This window comes from Plenodomus lingam, assembly GCF_022343315.1.
Source record: "Plenodomus lingam strain CAN1 chromosome Unknown contig_1, whole genome shotgun sequence".
Lineage (NCBI taxonomy): Eukaryota > Fungi > Ascomycota > Dothideomycetes > Pleosporales > Leptosphaeriaceae > Plenodomus > Plenodomus lingam.
In genome coordinates, this window is record NW_027093927.1 from 733,055 (window position 1) to 750,705 (window position 17,651).

The 17,651-nt window shown below is 50.0% G+C and overlaps 5 protein-coding genes across 5 annotated transcripts; 4 read left to right on the forward strand and 1 right to left on the reverse strand.

The window, feature by feature from the left end:
- Window positions 1-393: 393 nt before the first annotated feature.
- On the forward strand, window positions 394-2,928 carry IAQ61_000238 (uncharacterized protein; the record flags this gene model as incomplete). The annotated part of the gene is made up of 7 exons (XM_066094585.1): window positions 394-485; window positions 538-862; window positions 911-1,118; window positions 1,166-1,197; window positions 1,247-2,558; window positions 2,624-2,805; window positions 2,857-2,928. 7 exons carry the CDS (start codon window positions 394-396, stop codon window positions 2,926-2,928), a joined length of 2,223 nt encoding a protein of 740 aa, XP_065955438.1.
- A 582-nt stretch (window positions 2,929-3,510) lies between these two features.
- Window positions 3,511-3,732, forward strand: IAQ61_000239 (uncharacterized protein; the record flags this gene model as incomplete). The annotated part of the gene is made up of 1 exon (XM_066094586.1): window positions 3,511-3,732. One exon carries the CDS (start codon window positions 3,511-3,513, stop codon window positions 3,730-3,732), a length of 222 nt encoding a protein of 73 aa, XP_065955439.1.
- A 1,082-nt stretch (window positions 3,733-4,814) lies between these two features.
- Window positions 4,815-6,696, forward strand: PHO5 (acid phosphatase pho5; the record flags this gene model as incomplete). Its single annotated transcript, XM_066094587.1, has 4 exons — window positions 4,815-4,864; window positions 4,921-5,348; window positions 5,405-6,240; window positions 6,295-6,696. 4 exons carry the CDS (start codon window positions 4,815-4,817, stop codon window positions 6,694-6,696), a joined length of 1,716 nt encoding a protein of 571 aa, XP_065955440.1.
- A 1,370-nt stretch (window positions 6,697-8,066) lies between these two features.
- Window positions 8,067-9,074, forward strand: IAQ61_000241 (uncharacterized protein; the record flags this gene model as incomplete). The annotated part of the gene is made up of 1 exon (XM_003835358.2): window positions 8,067-9,074. One exon carries the CDS (start codon window positions 8,067-8,069, stop codon window positions 9,072-9,074), a length of 1,008 nt encoding a protein of 335 aa, XP_003835406.2.
- A 7,519-nt stretch (window positions 9,075-16,593) lies between these two features.
- RSM25 (mitochondrial 37S ribosomal protein mS23) lies at window positions 16,594-17,451 on the reverse strand (the record flags this gene model as incomplete). Its single annotated transcript, XM_003835364.2, has 2 exons — window positions 16,594-17,017; window positions 17,093-17,451. The coding sequence occupies 2 exons, from the start codon at window positions 17,449-17,451 to the stop codon at window positions 16,594-16,596; spliced, it is 783 nt and encodes a 260-aa protein (XP_003835412.2).
- Window positions 17,452-17,651: the final 200 nt, after the last annotated feature.

The window sequence follows — 17,651 nt, forward strand, 5'->3', positions numbered from 1 at the left end:
CGTCTGAGCCTCATTCTTGCTGGCTGTGGCGTCTGCCAAGAAACGCCCCAGTAAACCCTGATCTGAATCCCCAGTCAATAACCGAGTGCCTGGCTTCTCACATGACTGGTATTCGAGAAAGATTGTCGTAATGGAGATCGGGACTACCGGTAATCCAATCCAGAACCGGGAGCGAAAAGGTCAATTGGGGGGAGCAGATGTTGGGTTGGGGAAGACCAGGAAGTGGAGGTCGCATACTTGTGAAGAGCCTAGGATCGGGAGCATATCTTTTCCGGGCGCCGAGCCTGTAGGGTAAAGCCGCTAAACAACCTCGCTTTACTGTGTACACCTCTACTTCGTCCTGTGATTTCTTCACGAACGCGTGAAAATATTCACTGTGAGTCAAAGTTTGGAATGGAGGCCGACAGTCAAGGGCCCCGGATCATTCCCCCTAGCAGACGGCGAGACAAACCTATTTTATCATGTAGCCTCTGCCGACGCAGAAAGTAAAGGCCTTAGATGTAGCTACTGCCAGGACCACATGCTGACGAATTTGAGGTTGAAGTGCGACAGACAACAGCCTTGTAGAACATGTGTCGATCGAGGACTGTCACTTTCATGCTCATACGTGAGGCCAACTCCGACACCAAAAGAAGGAAAAGCAGCGAACAGCGTCCATGACCGTATCAACCAGCTTGAGAAACTCGTTACATCCTTGATGGGTGGAGATGGAGTCGAGAATAAAGGTTCGGCTAGCTCCACACCATTACATGCGAATGCGTCGCTTCATGCAGAAGTTCCTGGAACTCCTGACAGGGTCAAGTTTGATCATGATGCGACGAGCTATACCAACAGTGGCCATTGGACTAGTATTTTGGATGGAGTATGCTACAAGTTTAGGTACATGAAATTGGCGCTGATCCTGCTTCAGATAACCGAGCTCCGGGAACATCTAGATCAAGTGCCCGTTGCAGATACCACAGAGCCAGGCTCCCAGGATGACGATGTTCCTGGCCCAAAACTCCTGTTTGGGCGTCACAAACATGCGACAAAGGAAGAGTTACTTGCAGCATTGCCCTCGAGATCCGAGGCGAATCAGCTCGTGGATACATTCTTCCAATGCATGGACATAGCGCCTAGTAAGGGTATTCTGTCCCAGGAACACTCGGATAGTTAACTTCAGCAGTGCTGTTACATAAAGGGACTTTCTTGCGCCAGGTACATGTCTCGACTTTTCGTAGTCTGTCAATGCTAACTTTTTACATAGTATCATGAATTTTGGATTCGGCCTTTTGAGACTTCGACCATGTGGATAGGCATGCTATACGCTGCACTTGCCCTGGGCTCTCGCTTCCAAGCGGATTTCGACACGCAACTTCCTGAAGCTAATTTGAATCGAAGTGAGCCACAGTCGATGCTATACACTGCCCGTATGAGCTTCTATCGTGAGAAAGTGGTACAGTGCCTTGTGTTAGCAAACTACCTCAAATGTCCACCATATACGATAGAAACTTGCCTGCTGTACTTTGGAACCGAATATTTCCGTTCCGTAGACACTCAATTCGGCATGTATATATTGGCCGGTACAATCAATCGCATCGCCTTCCGCATGGGCTACCACCGAGAGCCATCCAAGTTTCCGAACATAACTCCGTTTTGGGCAGAGATGCGGCGGAGGAATTGGCTAATAATCATGTCTCTGGATTTTGTCACTTCGGCACAGGTTGGCCTGCCTCGCATGATCCAACCATTCATGTATGACGCACACGAGCCTAGGAATCTCGGAGAAGACGACATTGATGAGCACATGTCCGAGTTGCCGCCATCGCGCCCAGAAACGGACTTGACACAATTGCTATACAGCATCGTTCTTACACGCGTACGACTCGCGCACGCCAGGGTGATGGATTTGATGTACAGCACATCTCAGCCTGCGTATCGAGAGATTATGGAGATGGATAAGCTACTTCGAGACGTCTACGACGCGATTCCAGAGTCAGCGAAAGTGATGCCATCGACGAATTTCGACACTGTCGTGTCACCGGAAACAATGCGTCGCTTGTACCTCGGATTGGCATTTCTCAAGGCAGAACTCATGCTACATCGCCCCTATCTCCTCCTAGGTCGCACAGACAGCCGATACCAATACTCGAGGCGGATTTGTCTGAATGCTGCTGTCGAGATGTTGGGGTTCCAGAGCAAGCTCGATACCGAGATCCAGCCAGGGGGCAAGCTTTGGTCGGCTGGGTGGCAGATCCTGACTGTCTCTTGGTACCTGTCTTCCCTCGTGGCTCAAGATTTCCTGTTCGCGACCACTGTTCTCGTTCTTGATCTTGAGGAGGATGTAGCCCCTCCTTTGTCTCCTAGCCATGAAAGTCGAAGCGAAGGACTGCGGCTCGATGGCGAACCGCCGTCACGCGAGGAACTTATCGAGGCATTGCGTATGGCCCACCGCATTTGGACCAAAGCGAGCAAGCGATCTCAGGAAGCGCGCAGAGTGGCTGCGGCAGCCAAACTGGTGCTAGCCAAGGTAGATGCTCATGATACGAGTGAATCCACTGCAACAGGGCAGTTACCTGGTCAGTTGCCCTCATAGGCCACACTTGCATGTTATAGAACTTTCTACTGATAAATTTTGCAATAGCGCACTCTACACTAGACCACGCCGAAACCGCAACTCCAACCTCTTCTTTTGACTTCTGCCACTTCGCCGCAGAAGCCAACAGTGCAAACCTGTTCGCCATGGCCAACAGCGACTACGGCAATCCGTTTGCACTGGCAGACATACCAATGGACATGGGCTCATACACCGAGGCTTTTGGCTGGGTTTGTGCCTCTGAAACTTTCATCGCAGGATTCTCGGGCTGATTGTAACAGGGCAGTTTTCCACCTGATTTCCAGGCCCAGAGTTATATCCCGTTCCCGCCGCAGCGACAGATGTTCGAGTGAGTTTTGAGTAGGCGGGGCCTTCCTTTGGATCCAGCAAAATGCCCAGCTTTCTCTTCTTGCTGTTACCGGCGTTGGAAGGGGTTTACTTTGCAACCATGCCCGACTTTTAGCATTGAACAGGATGCAGGACATTACTACTGTACATTGAAGGGAAGCACAACATGGCGCATTGCTCCCCACCTACGAGTATTCAACGAGGGACGCTCGATTCGTTTTCAACACGAAAAAAAAAGTGTTAAATCTCATGACGTCCACGACACCAAGCCCTTACCTCGCCCACTACGCCCTATACCACCCTTGGACCAACGTCGAAATGCCCAGAATTTATAATGGCAGAATTTGCTAGATGATGATGTTATGACGGGCTTATTTGGGGGGGGTTTGCTTTTGCGAGAAGTGAGGCGTGGGGTGAGGGGGTTCAGAGAATGTCCCAGCCAACAGAGTCCAATGGACCATGGAAATGCCAGAGGATTCGACATGACGATTCACATGCAGTAGCGCGATGGATGTCATGCGGTGGGGGGATTCAGTTCAGTTGGATGTTCTGGAAGATGGATGGCGTGTTTATACATAGTATCAGGTATGGGTGGAGGGGGAGGGGACTGGGTGGGTTTGCTTGACGTAGAGTACAAATGTGACGTCTCCACTCCAGTGCCGTGGTGTTGTAACCGCGTAAAAGACTGGGGGTCTCAAACACCCCCAGTCTTTTCCTTGGGAGAGAAGGGTTACGGTAAGGGTGTCATTCAACCGTCCATCCCCACCTCCCGTCCCGTGTTGGTTCAGCGTGGGGTAATTGTAATCTGAGCGCCTTTGCGACAAGTACAGTCCGTAGCAATCCCTCATCACAGTTCAGTTCACAACTTACAGTTTACAGATCGCAGATTGCATGTGGCAGAGCCTGCAGTATCTGTCCATGTCGCATCTCTCTACCAAGTACCGACACAAGCTTGCTCTCACCAGCACGACGGTATCCATCCAATCCTCAGCCCACTTTATACCTAGGGCAAACGCCACAAAAGCCACATGACTTGAGCGGTGCAAGCAATGACCAAGCCTTGACTGAAAAAAGCTTGCCTCGGGACGCCTCCATCCTTGCCTCTCTCGTGTGCGCGTTTGTTGAGTGCTGGTCTTGTCCAGGCCAAAGCCATTTGCTATCTATTGTTTGGGCGCACGTGGGCCGTCTGTTTGGTTTTCCCAACCCCTTCACAACCGCCATGTTGCCATTCCTCTTCCCCCCCCCCCCCCCCCAACCCACCAAAGCCCGATGAATGGATGGCACTACACGGACTGTCACATTCTGTACATTCTGTGTACGAGTACTACTGGAGCCAGACACCAACGACGAATTGCCAACCTTGGCCCGCGCCCATGACAAGACTAGACAAGCCTTTTCCCTACGGCGGCCGCCTGGGCCTTTTGGCTGGGAACATCTTCGGCCCTGCGCCAGTTGGGATCTGCCATGACGGTCGAATACGGCGGGAATCCATGACTCCATCGCAGACTGGCCGAACGAAGAGTAGCACTCGGTCCGCATGCGTGCGTTGATCCGGCCTGCTGATTGGCTGCCATGGCCCCCGATCAGGTCAGGTTTTGGGGAGGTGGACGGGGGAGATGGAGGCGGGAGGTAAGCAACTGGGTGTGTGTACATGCCCAGGGCTTAGAAGAGCTTAACATACCGACTGGTCAACTACCTATATCTAGGTAGACATCGTCCCCTTCTCTTTCCCTGGGTTGTCTACTGTACACTTGTTGTCCACTTCACTTCACCTCGACTCGCTACCGAGCGCGTCTGTCCTCCATTCCTTTGGTCGGGACCCTCGTTCGCCTTCATCTCTGCATCCCACGTGCGTGGATAAAAAGGGTCTGAGAGATATCGTCAAGCCACCATGGCTCAAAAGACTGCGGGAGGCAATGCTGCCTTTCACAACTACCACAAGTAAGGTCCAGTCGTCGCCCAACTTCAACCTCATCCTGCTAATTTCCTTTTCCCAGTGACTTTGCACACATTGAAGATCCCAATGAGCGGAGACGTCTTGCGCTCGCTGAAATCGACAAGGCGCCCTTTGGCTGGTACCATATCCGCGCCATTCTCGTTGCCGGGACAGGCTTCTTCACCGACAGCTACGACATCTTCTGCGTCTCGCTCCTGACCATCATGTTGGGCATCGTCTACAGGAACGACAACAAGGGTGTCCTCAGCACGCCTCAAGACACCGCCATCAAGCTGTCGACCTCCGCCGGTACCGTCATTGGACAGGTGGGCTTCGGGGCGCTCGCTGACATTGTCGGTCGCAAGAAGATGTACGGTCTCGAGTTGATTCTCATCATCGTGGCTACGCTTGCACAATCGCTCGTTGGCCCTGGACCTGGGGTTTCCGTCGTTGGACTGATCATTTTCTGGCGTGTGCTCATGGGAATCGGCAAGTTGAACTGTAAGACAGAAGCTGAGAGCGGATCCTAATTTGTATCTTTGTAGGTATCGGTGGTGACTACCCCCTGTCTTCCATCATCACATCCGAGTTTGCTACCACAAAGTGGCGCGGTGCCATGATGGGCGCCGTCTTCGCCATGCAAGGTTTCGGCCAGCTCGGTGGTGCCCTTGTGATGCTGTGCCTCGTGGCCGGCTTCCAGCACAAGCTCGAAGCCGCCAAGGACTATGCGGCTTGCACGGGCGACTGTCAGGTTGCTGTCGACAGAATGTGGCGCGCTTTGATCGGCATTGGCATCGTCCCTGCCTGTATTGCTCTCTACTACCGCCTCACCATCCCCGAGACGCCCCGCTACACCTTTGATGTTGCGCGTGATGTCGAAAAGGCCAATGTGGACACCAAGCAGTACCTCTCTGGCAAGCACGGCGAGGGCTCCCCCGACGAAATCACTCAAATCACGGCTCGCCAGACCAGCGCCGCTCAACTGGACGTCCCCAAGGCTTCCTTTAAAGACTTCTTCCGCTTCTACGGCAAACTCAAGAACGGCAAGATCCTGTTTGGAACGGCCATGTCCTGGCTCCTACTCGACGTTGCCTTTTACGGTCTCGGCCTGAACGCGTCCACGGTTCTCCAAGCCATTGGGTACGCAGGTGGCAGCAACCTCTACCACCGCCTCTACAACCTCGCGGCTGGAAACTGCATTCTCATCTGCGCAGGCGCCATTCCCGGATACTGGCTCTCCGTCGCTACCCTCGATACCGTTGGCCGCAAGCCTCTCCAACTCATCGGTTTCAGCATGCTCACGATCCTCTTCATCATCTGGGGCTTCGCCTACCACAAGCTCTCCAGCCACGGCATGTTGGCCATTTACATTCTCATCCAGGTAAGCCGTCCCGCTCTCTTCCCACCTCTGCTCATACTAACCCAACACCACCAGCTCTTCTTCAACTGGGGCCCCAACACCACCACCTTCATCGTCCCCGGCGAATGCTTCCCCACCCGCTACCGCTCCACCTCTCACGGCATCTCCGCCGGCTCCGGCAAAATCGGCTCCATCATCGCCCAAGGCGCCATCTCGCCCTTGCGCACCCGCGGCGCCACAAAGTCCAACGCAAACCCCTGGCTCAACCACGTCATGCAAATCTTCTCGGCCTTCATGTTCGCCGGCATCTTCACCACGCTGCTGATTCCGGAGACGAAGCGGCGGACGCTCGAGGATTTGGCGCAGGATTGGGATATGGGGGGTGAGAGTATTATGGGCGAGGGGGTTTTGGCGAAGAAGGGGGATCAGGAGAGTGCGGAGGGGGAGGGGGAGGGGGAGGGGGGAGTGAGGGTGTAGGTGGTTTTTGTGATGGATGAGGTGGTGGGTGGAAAAGTCTTCTTCTCTCTTTTCTTTTCTTTTCTTTTCTTTTCTTTTTTGGGGGGAGGTGTGTAAATATTAGTTGAAGTTATGGAATTGGTATGATACCAATTCTCTCTCTCCTAAACACTGCATATAAACATATACCATGCCATGTAATCTCATAGCAGATTCGTCGGATTCTTGGCTGTTTGAACATGTATCTCGCGTGTTTCTTTCCTTGGTCCATGTTCGTTGCTGTACTGGATCTGAATCTGATTATGTATATCTTGTTCGGTGCCGGGCAGGAGGGATGGAAGTGCAACCTGTGTTTATAAGAGGGCTGGGATGGGGGATGGTAGTAGACAAATATTGGGTTTCTTGCTCTTAACAAACGAGCCGGGAATACGGTAATGCAAACATCGTAGGTAAGACCAAAGACAAGAGCTCAGAAAGACACCCCCAGACTCCATCCCCGTCACATGGCACATGAATAGCAGCGAGCGTAACACCAAATCCGCGAATTACCCTTTTTACTCATTCGATGTAGGCACCATTCCCGTTGGGTACGTTGTCGGCAGCAGAGACATGTATTGGCGAGATGAACTTCGACAACATCCCCCTCGGCAAATACAAAATCAACCCACCAGATGACCGCGGAGCTGCAGCCGCGGCCGCACACGCAATCTGTACGGTATTCGCAACAGCCACCATCAGCCACAAACACGACACAACTTGACCGCCCGGCAACACACCTCCTCAGACAAGCCCTCCTCCGATAACCACCATGGCAAGCAACTGGTGGGAAGTCTGTTAGCACGGGACCTTCCTCTACTGCCCCGTCTCCAACGCCAATTTCCCCCGCGGTTCAGAAATGAGGGTTTGGATGAGGTCTCGCCCAGTTACCTACAGGCTGGAAGATCTGGGGGTCTCCGCGTTTCTCCACCACTCACCACCAACCATGTACGCCACGAGCACGGCAATCCGAGCCTGTCGTCTGGTTTTCCCGGGACGCCTTGAGCGTGCTGCCAAGGTGGCGATCTCGCTTGAGCGGCGAGGGTGCAGGCTGGCCAAGAGGAGGGTGTGGTGCATCGCCAGTTCAGGTGCTGTGTGTGGATGAGTCTGACGGCTTGGAGAGGCGATTGGGTATGGTACGTGAATGTGGGGGATTTGGTTCTACGGTCCCGGAAGAATTCACAGCATGGGTTTGGAGAGTGTGAGTTGGCTGGGCCGTGGGGAAAGAGAGCAGCTTGTTTGTGGGATGGAGAGGGAGGAGTATAAAGTTGAGTGAATGTCGCTGGAAGATTGGGTACTTCAGTGTGCGAGGGCTTCTTTTATATCCACCTCCAGTCCTCATCACACAGGTCACGATGAAGCTCTCGCTCTTCTCTCTCGTCTCCCTTGCGCTTTCTGCGTCTGCTTCTCGTTTGGACTTGGACTTTAGCCTTGTTGGATATGCAAAAGACAACCCCCTTGGACCTACCACGGGCGGAGCCAGCAAAGACGGCAAGACAATCACCGTCACCAACGTGGCCGACTTCATCCAAGCCGTCAACAACTCGGAGCCGACAGTCGTCTACGCCAAAGGCTCCTTCAACTTCTCCTCCCGCGTCCGCATCGGCTCCCACAAAACCCTCGTCGGCGTAGGCAAACACGGGGCCTCCATCACCGGCGCCGGCCTCAACCTCTTCAACGCAACAAACATCATCGTCCGCAACTTCCACCTCACCGCCATCCCCGACGACGCAATCACCATCCGCAACAGCACCCGCATCTGGATCGACCACAACGAATTCAGCACCGGCTCCTTCCCCGCCCTCGGCCCCGACGCCTTTGACGGCCAAGTCGACATCATCCGCGCCAGCGACTGGATCACCCTCTCCTGGAACTTCTTCCACGACCACTGGAAATCCAGCCTCGTCGGCAACTCGGACGCCCTGCGCGCCACCGACCTCGGCACCCTCCACATCACCTACCACCACAACTACTGGCGCAACGAAGGCACCCGCGGCCCCGCCGCCCGCTTCGGCCACCAACACATCTTCAACAACCTGTACGAGCACTTTCGCTACCAGGCCATTCACTCCCGCAGCGACAACCAGCTCCTCGTCGAGGGAAACGTGTTTCGCGGGAAGTCTCGCGAGGCCCTGAGTACCTATGGTCTGGTTATCCCAGAGGATAGCCCGAATACGAGCCCCGAGGGCGATTACGAACTCGACGGGTTTGCTAATCTCGGGGCGAGGAATGATTGGGGGGGTGCGGGGGTGAATATTACGCAGGTGGGCAATTTTACGCAGGTCCCGTATGGGTATAGGTTGACGCCGTTGGAGGATGTGAAGAAGGTTGTTAGGAGGGGGGCTGGGGTGGGGAAGATATAGGGGGAGAGGGTTGATGTGGAGGTGGATAACAGGTAATTCTCTTCACTGTACATTTTTTTTGAATTATATACATTATTCCCTTGTCCGTTTTTCCAAACTTTTTCCCAAGGAAAAACCCGCCTTTCCTTCATCATCCACTCGGCTTCATCTACCTACCAACTACATCCATTAACTCCCAACCTAACCCCCTCCCTCCCCATCCATCCTCACCCCCGCCAATCCTAGTCAGAATCATACATACACATGTATTATTCATGTTACAACCACTAATATAATGGTTCATGTTGAGTTCTTATGGAAGATGTGGAGATTATGTGGAGATTTTGTATAGATAGTGTACTCCTGGGCCTACGTGTGGCGTGTGTTTGTTGTGTGTGTGTGGGGGGGGGAGGGATGGGATGGAGATGGGGATGGAGATGGGGATGGAGATGGGGATGGAGATGGAGACGGGGTTGTAATGTATATGATAGGTGTACGCTAGGTGAAAAATTATATGTATAGTACCTATACAATGGATGTACAATGTTTCCGAACAACTCCAAAGCGTTCCGATGAGGAAATCACTTGTTCGTGGATTTTGTAGTTGGGAGGTTGGTGGTGGCTTGGCGCAGTGCATTGTGCTGTGTTGCACCACACCTGCCAAATCTGCTACACTAGACTAGACTACACCACACCTACGTATACCACAACACCCATCCACCACAAACGTCAATCATCCTAGCCCACCCTAGGTATCATTTCTATTATCGTATGATTAGTAATCGGTAACGAGTATCTTGGTATTATATAAACCCTCCCCCTATTTCTACCCACACCCCACACACCGAAATTTCAAATCCCCGAGACCTTTTCAAATGGGCGGACCAATGGTTCGATGGGATTGTGTTCGTGTGAGAGGGAGGTGGATGGGAGGGATGTATTTAAGAACATGTGCTGAGGATTTGAAGGCCGAGGATTTGTGAATGTGGGAGTTTGTTGGTTTGACGCGGTGGGACATGACGACGCTGTTGTAAAAACCCAGGGAGGTGGGGGCTGTCATGTCATTCTTTTTGCGCGCTGGAATCATTACTTTTTGCTTTTGGGAATGCAGGGTAATGGGGTTTCATTTCGATTCTGGGGTTTTAAAGGGTGGTGGAATAGGAGGATGGGTTTTTTAAGGGGATAGAAGTAGAGGTGAGTAGGGATGAGGGGTCTTTGAGGCAGGCGTGTTAGTTGGGTGAGTGGTGTGCTGTGTGTGTATAAATATTCTGCTTCTCCCTTTCTCTCCTACCTCCTTTCTCTTCCATCTACGCGCCCAAGTTTCCGGAATCTTTCAAAGGCAGAATTTAGGAAGAATGAAGTTGCGTTGCTAGCTGTGAGCAAAAAAACTAGAATAGAAGGCAAGATGCTGTAGATCCTGTTTGGGACTTGAAATAGACGGCCCAGCGTTCCACAGGTTGGGGAGGGTGCTGTGCGGAGTGACGTGCGGTGGAGACATACCTAAGTCTTGAAAGGCTTTTGAAATTGAAGCTGCACGAAATCAAGGGTTTGGGCGGCGCTGATGTTAAATGTGATAGATATGCCAGGTGCGTTCTGAGCAGCTGATTGCATGGTATTCTTTCCAAACGCTAGTAAATTCTTATCATGTCTTTTCTCAGACAACGGGCAACGATGCTCTCACAACAACGTGAAGTGTACCGGTACAACACAGTCCTCGGCGAATTTCAGTCCAACGTCGGTTAGGATATCTGCTGTTACCGGTATATAAAAACACCCCCCATCCCCCCAACTCCTCCTGCTTTCCCACTGCATCACACCCATGGAACGTCAATTTCAGTCCATTATATTCTTAAAGAGGAGATGAATCGAACATGAGCCGTCCTGGCGGCGAAGACTAACCAGTCAAAACCAAAAGGCACATCTCGGTTCTCTGACCGCCGGATCTGTTGCGTACTCTTAAATGCATTGCAGTTCCGGATGACGCTTTGTCTGATACTGCAATACTTTCATCTTTGGGAAATTCGGCCAGTAAAGATTGATGGTGCGATGTGCAGAGCTCGGATATGGTGTCGTATCGTGTGAGAAATGGGGCGCTTCGATAATGTGCGTGCTGTGGTTGTGGAGTGGGATATGTTTGGAGATAATGAAAGCGGGTTGTATGTTGTCGCCATCGATGAATCAATGGTAGACGAAAAATACATGTCTTGCAGACAAGTTTCGCGGATATGCAGATCACTGTTTTTCTGCTATTTTGAGAAGTCAAACAATGCATTTGTCACGCACGTATATAAAACCTCTCACACTTTGTCCAAGCATTCTCCCTCACACCTTCTCCCTCCACTTCAAAAACCTGTCCCTGCATCCAAGAATGTGGGCTCGGTGGTGCTTCCTGAAATTACTTGGGCAGGGGCATAGTGTGATTTCGGTTTCGTAATCCAGGGAATACCGGTAGATGCATGCACGAACGCTTCAGTCGTTGTCATGTTGTGCTATCCAAGGTTTCACGATGCATGTATTTTGGAGTGTTAAGGTTTAGATACAGTCCATGTCTGCAAGATTTCAGACTCGCAAAAGCTGTTACCTTTTGCTGCATGTTTTCCCTTGGGCCTTGACGTGGAGATTTTGGAAATATTGGTTAGGTGGTATATGAACGCCTTTGGTTCCAACTCTTCCCGCACGTTCAACACAGTATTCTGCCTACGATTTGCAAAACAAAGAGCCAGATGTGTGAAACCCAATCTGTAACATCGTCATGTGCTGGAGTTTGGAAACTGCGTTTATGGACGCACAAGGTAGTCGAGGACAGAATCGATTTCGTTCTATGTCTGAGCGCTTTTCGGATGAGAGCTACGCAGCATACCTAATATGTTTCACTGAGCGGTTGTTCGTATTTCTCACATTGCAAATGGCGATAAGACATAGAATGAACGTCATTCACAGCCGTGGCCAGCCTGGCAAAAGTCTCGCAAGCACCGTATATGTTTGCCTTCACACTGGAGGCATTTGAGCCGCTTTCCAGGTCCAACTTTCCTTACCCTTGAATATTGCGAATATCGCTGTCATCGTGACACGACTACAGAATGTCCTCGCATCCTTAAAGGTCGTATGCTAAGAAGACACTAAAGTTCCTAAATACATACCGTAAGCGAAACTAGTAAAATCTGAAAAGCATAGCTCTAACATTATGTCTGGTTTGCCCGGTCAGCCACTTGGCAATAATATTGTTAATACTGCTGATGCCTCGGATTTGGCATTCCCTGGTAGTTGAACATGTCGAAAGTCTCAACACAAAGAGATTATGGCATCTATAGGGATTGAGGATATATATTATAAGAGCGACTCTAGCTTGTTCAGTACTGGACATGACAATATTCTCCGTACTGTGCTCAAGCCGCCCGGTGATTCAATATATTGCCTACAAAAGAGGTAGAAAACTCTGACATGCTCTTGTCCGGCACCTTCATCACATTGACGAATCCCTACATGTGTGGCGAAATACTCAAGTGGTATCATCAACCGTACAGCAGACCAGAATTATTTCCAAGGCCTGAGAGCAGACATGCTGCGCGCCATTTAGCAGTACTGTTCTTACATAAATTATGTCGCTTTCTTCTTCATGAACGGCGTTTGTCTCAATCCGAGCATATAAATTCCCTCCAACGTTCCGGTACTCAGTACTTCTTCTCGCCTACCACATCCACCCATCTCTTTACAAAATAGATTGTGTGAGTATTCGATGGCTGTGTGCGTGGTCTTCTTTCAGACACCAAGACATCAGTCACATGGCCGAGACCAGCATCGAGAGTCGTGCCAAATCTCCCTCCTCTATGGGCAGGCAAAAACTGCGAGTTTTGAGTGCTGATTGCTATCTGTGAATCGGGTATATAAAATTGTATCAACCTGTGTATAACTCCATTTCAGCACTCCCATTCACAACGAGTTGAACCAAAGGGATACAACCAATATGTGTGCTCTCTCGTCTTCCCGTCTGCCAGGTTGTTTAGGGAATCTGCGCGAGACAACACGACTTTGTCCAGTTCCTCAACTCCACCACAGTACCAAGCAAAACACAGTTTTGGGGTGGGGGTGCAAGTGCAAGAACAATTTCGTTATACGTTCAACATGTGAAATCTTTCAATATTTTAGTAAACGCCACTTCAGTCTCCTCTCGAATTTAAACTCAGCGATCATACAAGTTGTGAATTTCTTCACCTCTGGAATCACATCACGCGGCGAGTTACGACCGGAAGATTCAAACCCGGAAAAAAGAGCGAGATGCTCTTCCAACCCCGCAAAGCCAGAGGACAACTGATAAAACAACTTCTATTCGCTTCCAACTCGTCAGAAATTCTCAAGTTTCTCGATCAATGACTTCCCGGTCTGCTCCCTTCTCGTTCCCTCTCAAAAACGCCAGTCCTCTTAAGCTTGACGCGGTGGTATTATTCCAAGACGTTGATTCGAGGATGTCTGGACTGTTTGCTCATGTGTTAAATCTACCTATGAAAGACTCCTCCCAGGGTGATTCCTACCTTCTCATACTCAGTTGTTTCCTTTTGTAAAATCCTTCCGGGAATTTATGGACAGTTCCTTTTGCAGCAGGACGAATGATCAGGTGGCATCTCACATGTAGAGGGCAGTGTGGGTCGTTGGACCATGGGCCTGTCCAAAAAGGGTTGGCTTTACAAATGATATTCGGACTGTTTCGACTGGCAGTATCAAACTCTTTTTCGAACTGGCTCATGTTCCAAAAACTTGTTCACATCTGTAAATGTCCGTCAAGACCGTTGTTCAGAAGATCCTAATTTACGTTTGGCAAAGACATGGATACGTCACAAGAGAATTCTACAAAAAGAAACTACGTGTCTATACTATTCACTTCCCAGTCCAGCACAACACAGACATACACGCAAATAGCACAAATCAAGCCGGATACAGAGAGGTGTCACCTGTGTGGGATCGCCTAAGCAACGCACAGCGGCCGCATGAATGTTCCCGTAAAAGCACATACAACTCATCCGCATGCAACTTCCAACACATCGATTCTCACAAACCCAAATTTAACGCCCGTCTAGTACTCTCTACTATATATACCTCCAACCTCCACAGCCTCACCTGACACCCACCGCACTACAAAACAGACCGAATACACCCGATTGCAGTATCATGTGCAGTACCGGTGGAACCTGAACTCCTATCTCCAGAATATGGATGTCCGATATGATGTCTGTCTCGTACGTGCTTTCAAAACGCGTACAAATCGTCTGCATGAGGAAAAAGAATTCGGATCACCAAAATGCTGTGTGGCGCTTTTGTGTTTGCAGGCTTGGACGGGGTATGATGCCGAAAGCTGACATGGTGTATTTCATGTCTTCGGCGCGCGTGTGGTTGTTTCGGTGTAAGTAGTAGTGCCTAACCTGGCACTTACTATAAATCCGACTCTTTGAAAACCGCAAGACGTAGCGACATGACTTTCGAGAGAAATTCTGCAAAAGAGTCTCTGCAGAATGTGATCGCCGACTCTGCATCAGAAGGTACCTGGCAAGGTTCTTTAAGAGTCCGGAGAAATTGTTAGAAGCCATGTCCAGGAGCAAGGTGGTGCTCTTAGGGTTCAGAGCAGCGGACTTCTACGTTCCTGGGTCAGCAGGGCTAGAATCTGACTTTAATTTCTACGCACCTAGAGATCCTAACATAGTCTTAGTCTTCGTAGAAATAGGTAAGAGTGCTAGTATTAAGTAGGTTAAGCTAATAGAGAAGATGTATAAAATGCTAGAGCTAGGCAAAGGAAGGATAGCTATTAACAAGTCCTTGTAGACAAATATAAAGAGCGGAGGTTTCGTAGAACACGCTAAGGGCAAAGGGTACGCAGTGCTATAAGCGCTGCCTAATAATTAAGGAAAAATAATAATAAAGGTAAAGGACAAAGTGCTAGAGATAGGCATATTAGATAATAGCTTGTACCTAGATTAAATAAGCATAATCTATAGCAAGCTAAAGCATAATAGTAGTACGTCTAAGGTGCAGCTTATAGTAATACTAAATAGAGAGAATCTAGCACTCTTCTTTATCCTAGGCTTTTATCTTAGCTACGTTTAGTCTTATATATCTGTATATATATTAGGCTACCTCTATAGGTATATAGCATATAATATAAAAGCTTATAGATAGACAAACAAGTTCTCTAATATATAGAGAGGCGATAGCTTCTCCTACTTCTATAGGGCTTAAAAGAGCGTTAAGAAGTACGTGAGCAGAGGATATACTTAAGTAGGGGTGCTGCTTAGGCGAAGAGAATACAATATAAGATCCTTAGATAATAATATATATATAAACCTCCCTCCCTATAATTTCTTAGGAGCGCTAGAATATATAGTAGAAATATATAAGAGCTTCTCTTAAAATATAATATAGCTAAAAACTAAGGACAAGATAGAGCTACTTTGTAGACCTGCTTTACTAAAGGTATTAAACCTCTCTTCTTCTGCTTTGTGGTTTGCAGAGAAGCAAGGGCTCTAGAGAGATGCATTAGAGGACTTAGAGACCTTTCCTATAATAGTACTAGAGGAAGGATCTATATATAATAAGGACTTTAATAACTACTACTAGACACTCTACACTCCCTCTAGAGCACATGCAACGAAAGCTCTCTGTATCTTTGCTACCTCTTTCAAAACTTGCTGCCCTCCAGTTTTGTGGAAGATAGTGACGGAGCGTTCGTTCAGATCCAATATCTCTGATGATTTTCTGTTGGGGTTGTGTGGGGGGTTGGTGGTAATGCCGCATGCAGCTTGTGCGGAAACTTACCATAGGACTACTGTATGGTTACGGTACAAGGTTGTCGAGAATTACGAGCTTGTGGGACTTATGATCGCGGGAACTCGACTGTCTACAAAGGCTAGGGATGCGAAGACTTTACTATGAGGGACAATTATGGTGGTGCCAAGAAGCACAAAATGCAGTGTTTTAGTATGATTTGGGTTTCACGTCTATTGATATAAAACTGTAGCGTGTGTACGAATACCAATGCGCAAGTGTGGTTCCTACAACTATCCGTTGAAAATACTACTACCTCTTGCCATGTTCGAACATTGTGTTCATGACATTTAGCTCAATCGAACCTTGAAACCAGTTCTCCTCATGTGTGGGCTGGGTTTGGAGTTGCTCGAAACCACGGGTAATTTCATTCAATGTGTGATTTGGGTTTGGGGTTGATCGAAACAAAGAGCAGTTCATGTGATGTATGGGTAGATTGATCTCTGGGATGAGTTAGATGTAGTGTGGGGGAGGAGGGGGAGTGAGGTTTGATAGTGGAGGGATGAGGTTTGAAAGTGAGGTGGGATGGGGATCATGTGTGGAAAGGGCATAAAGGGGTCGATTGAGTGGATATCAGGGATGGTGTGCGCTGTATGCCGAGTTATCCAGTCAAGGGAAGTATGTGTATAGTATAACAAAAGAACGTCAAGTGTCGTGACTTGGATTTGCAGGTGTATTCACATCCTGCATACATCTACACAATGTACATATCGTAACACCACTCTCCACCCTACGCATGCGCCGCCGTAGCCCCAAACGGCCTCGTCCCCGGCGGCGCACCAGGCGTAATATTCTTCGCTGGCGTCTCCGTGAGCACATCATCAAACTCAGTAGCACTGAGATCAGCAGTAGCCGAGTCGGCAGCCTCATCCTGTGCGCCACTGAACATTTGGGCGCGCATGGCCTGCTCGTCGTCGATCTGGGTCGATGCCCACGACTTCCACGACTCCCAGCTCTTATCTTCGAGCTCCATGCCGATCTCCAGCGGGCCCTTGCCAAAGTAGGCGCCAACATATTGGGCTTCTTCGCGGGCGATGCGTGAGCGGATTTCGGAGCGGTGGCGGTGGGCGTAAAATTCACGGCGGGCTTGGTCATAGGCCGAGGCTTTGGAGAGGGAGGCGTGTTTCATGAGCCACATTTGGCGTTGGACGACGCTGGATGGTTGTGTCAGTGTTAGATCTGGGGAATGGCGATGTGTTTGGTGGGGAGTAGTGGGGTGAAGGTCGTACCTTTCACCATCCAATTGCTTTCCCGGCTGTGTTATTTTACTCCAATCATATCCCTTTGCGTCATTTCCGCTATCTTCTACTATGAGCCTCGGGCGTGCCAGCTCCCAGGGATGATCACCAAAGAACTCTGATCGCAGCTTGTCTTCTGGGTAGACAATCGCAAGTGGCTTGAATAACTTGCTGGCTTTGCGCGCGTGTCGGACTTTGGGGGCTCGTAGAACGGGGCGGGCAAGGGTTTCGCCAGGGGGGATGTTGCCGATTACATCGTACCATTGCGGCAGGTCAGAGTTGCGTTTTGAGTCGAAGAGGGCTTTTGCGGTTTGGCGCACACGAAGGGCGCGGAAGTCGTAGCGGCCCATGAGGGGCTGTCGGTGTTGTTGTTGCTACTATTATGCGTGCAGAGATCTTACGCCATGAGTCTCTGCAGAAGAGGGTGAGGGCGAAGAGTAACAGTGTCTTGGGCGGGTGCACTGGTTGGTTGGTGGTGTTGTCACCATTCACGATGTCCGAGTTCAATGTCTTGGCACGGCGGAAATCTTTTGGATGCTTGGTTTTGGCC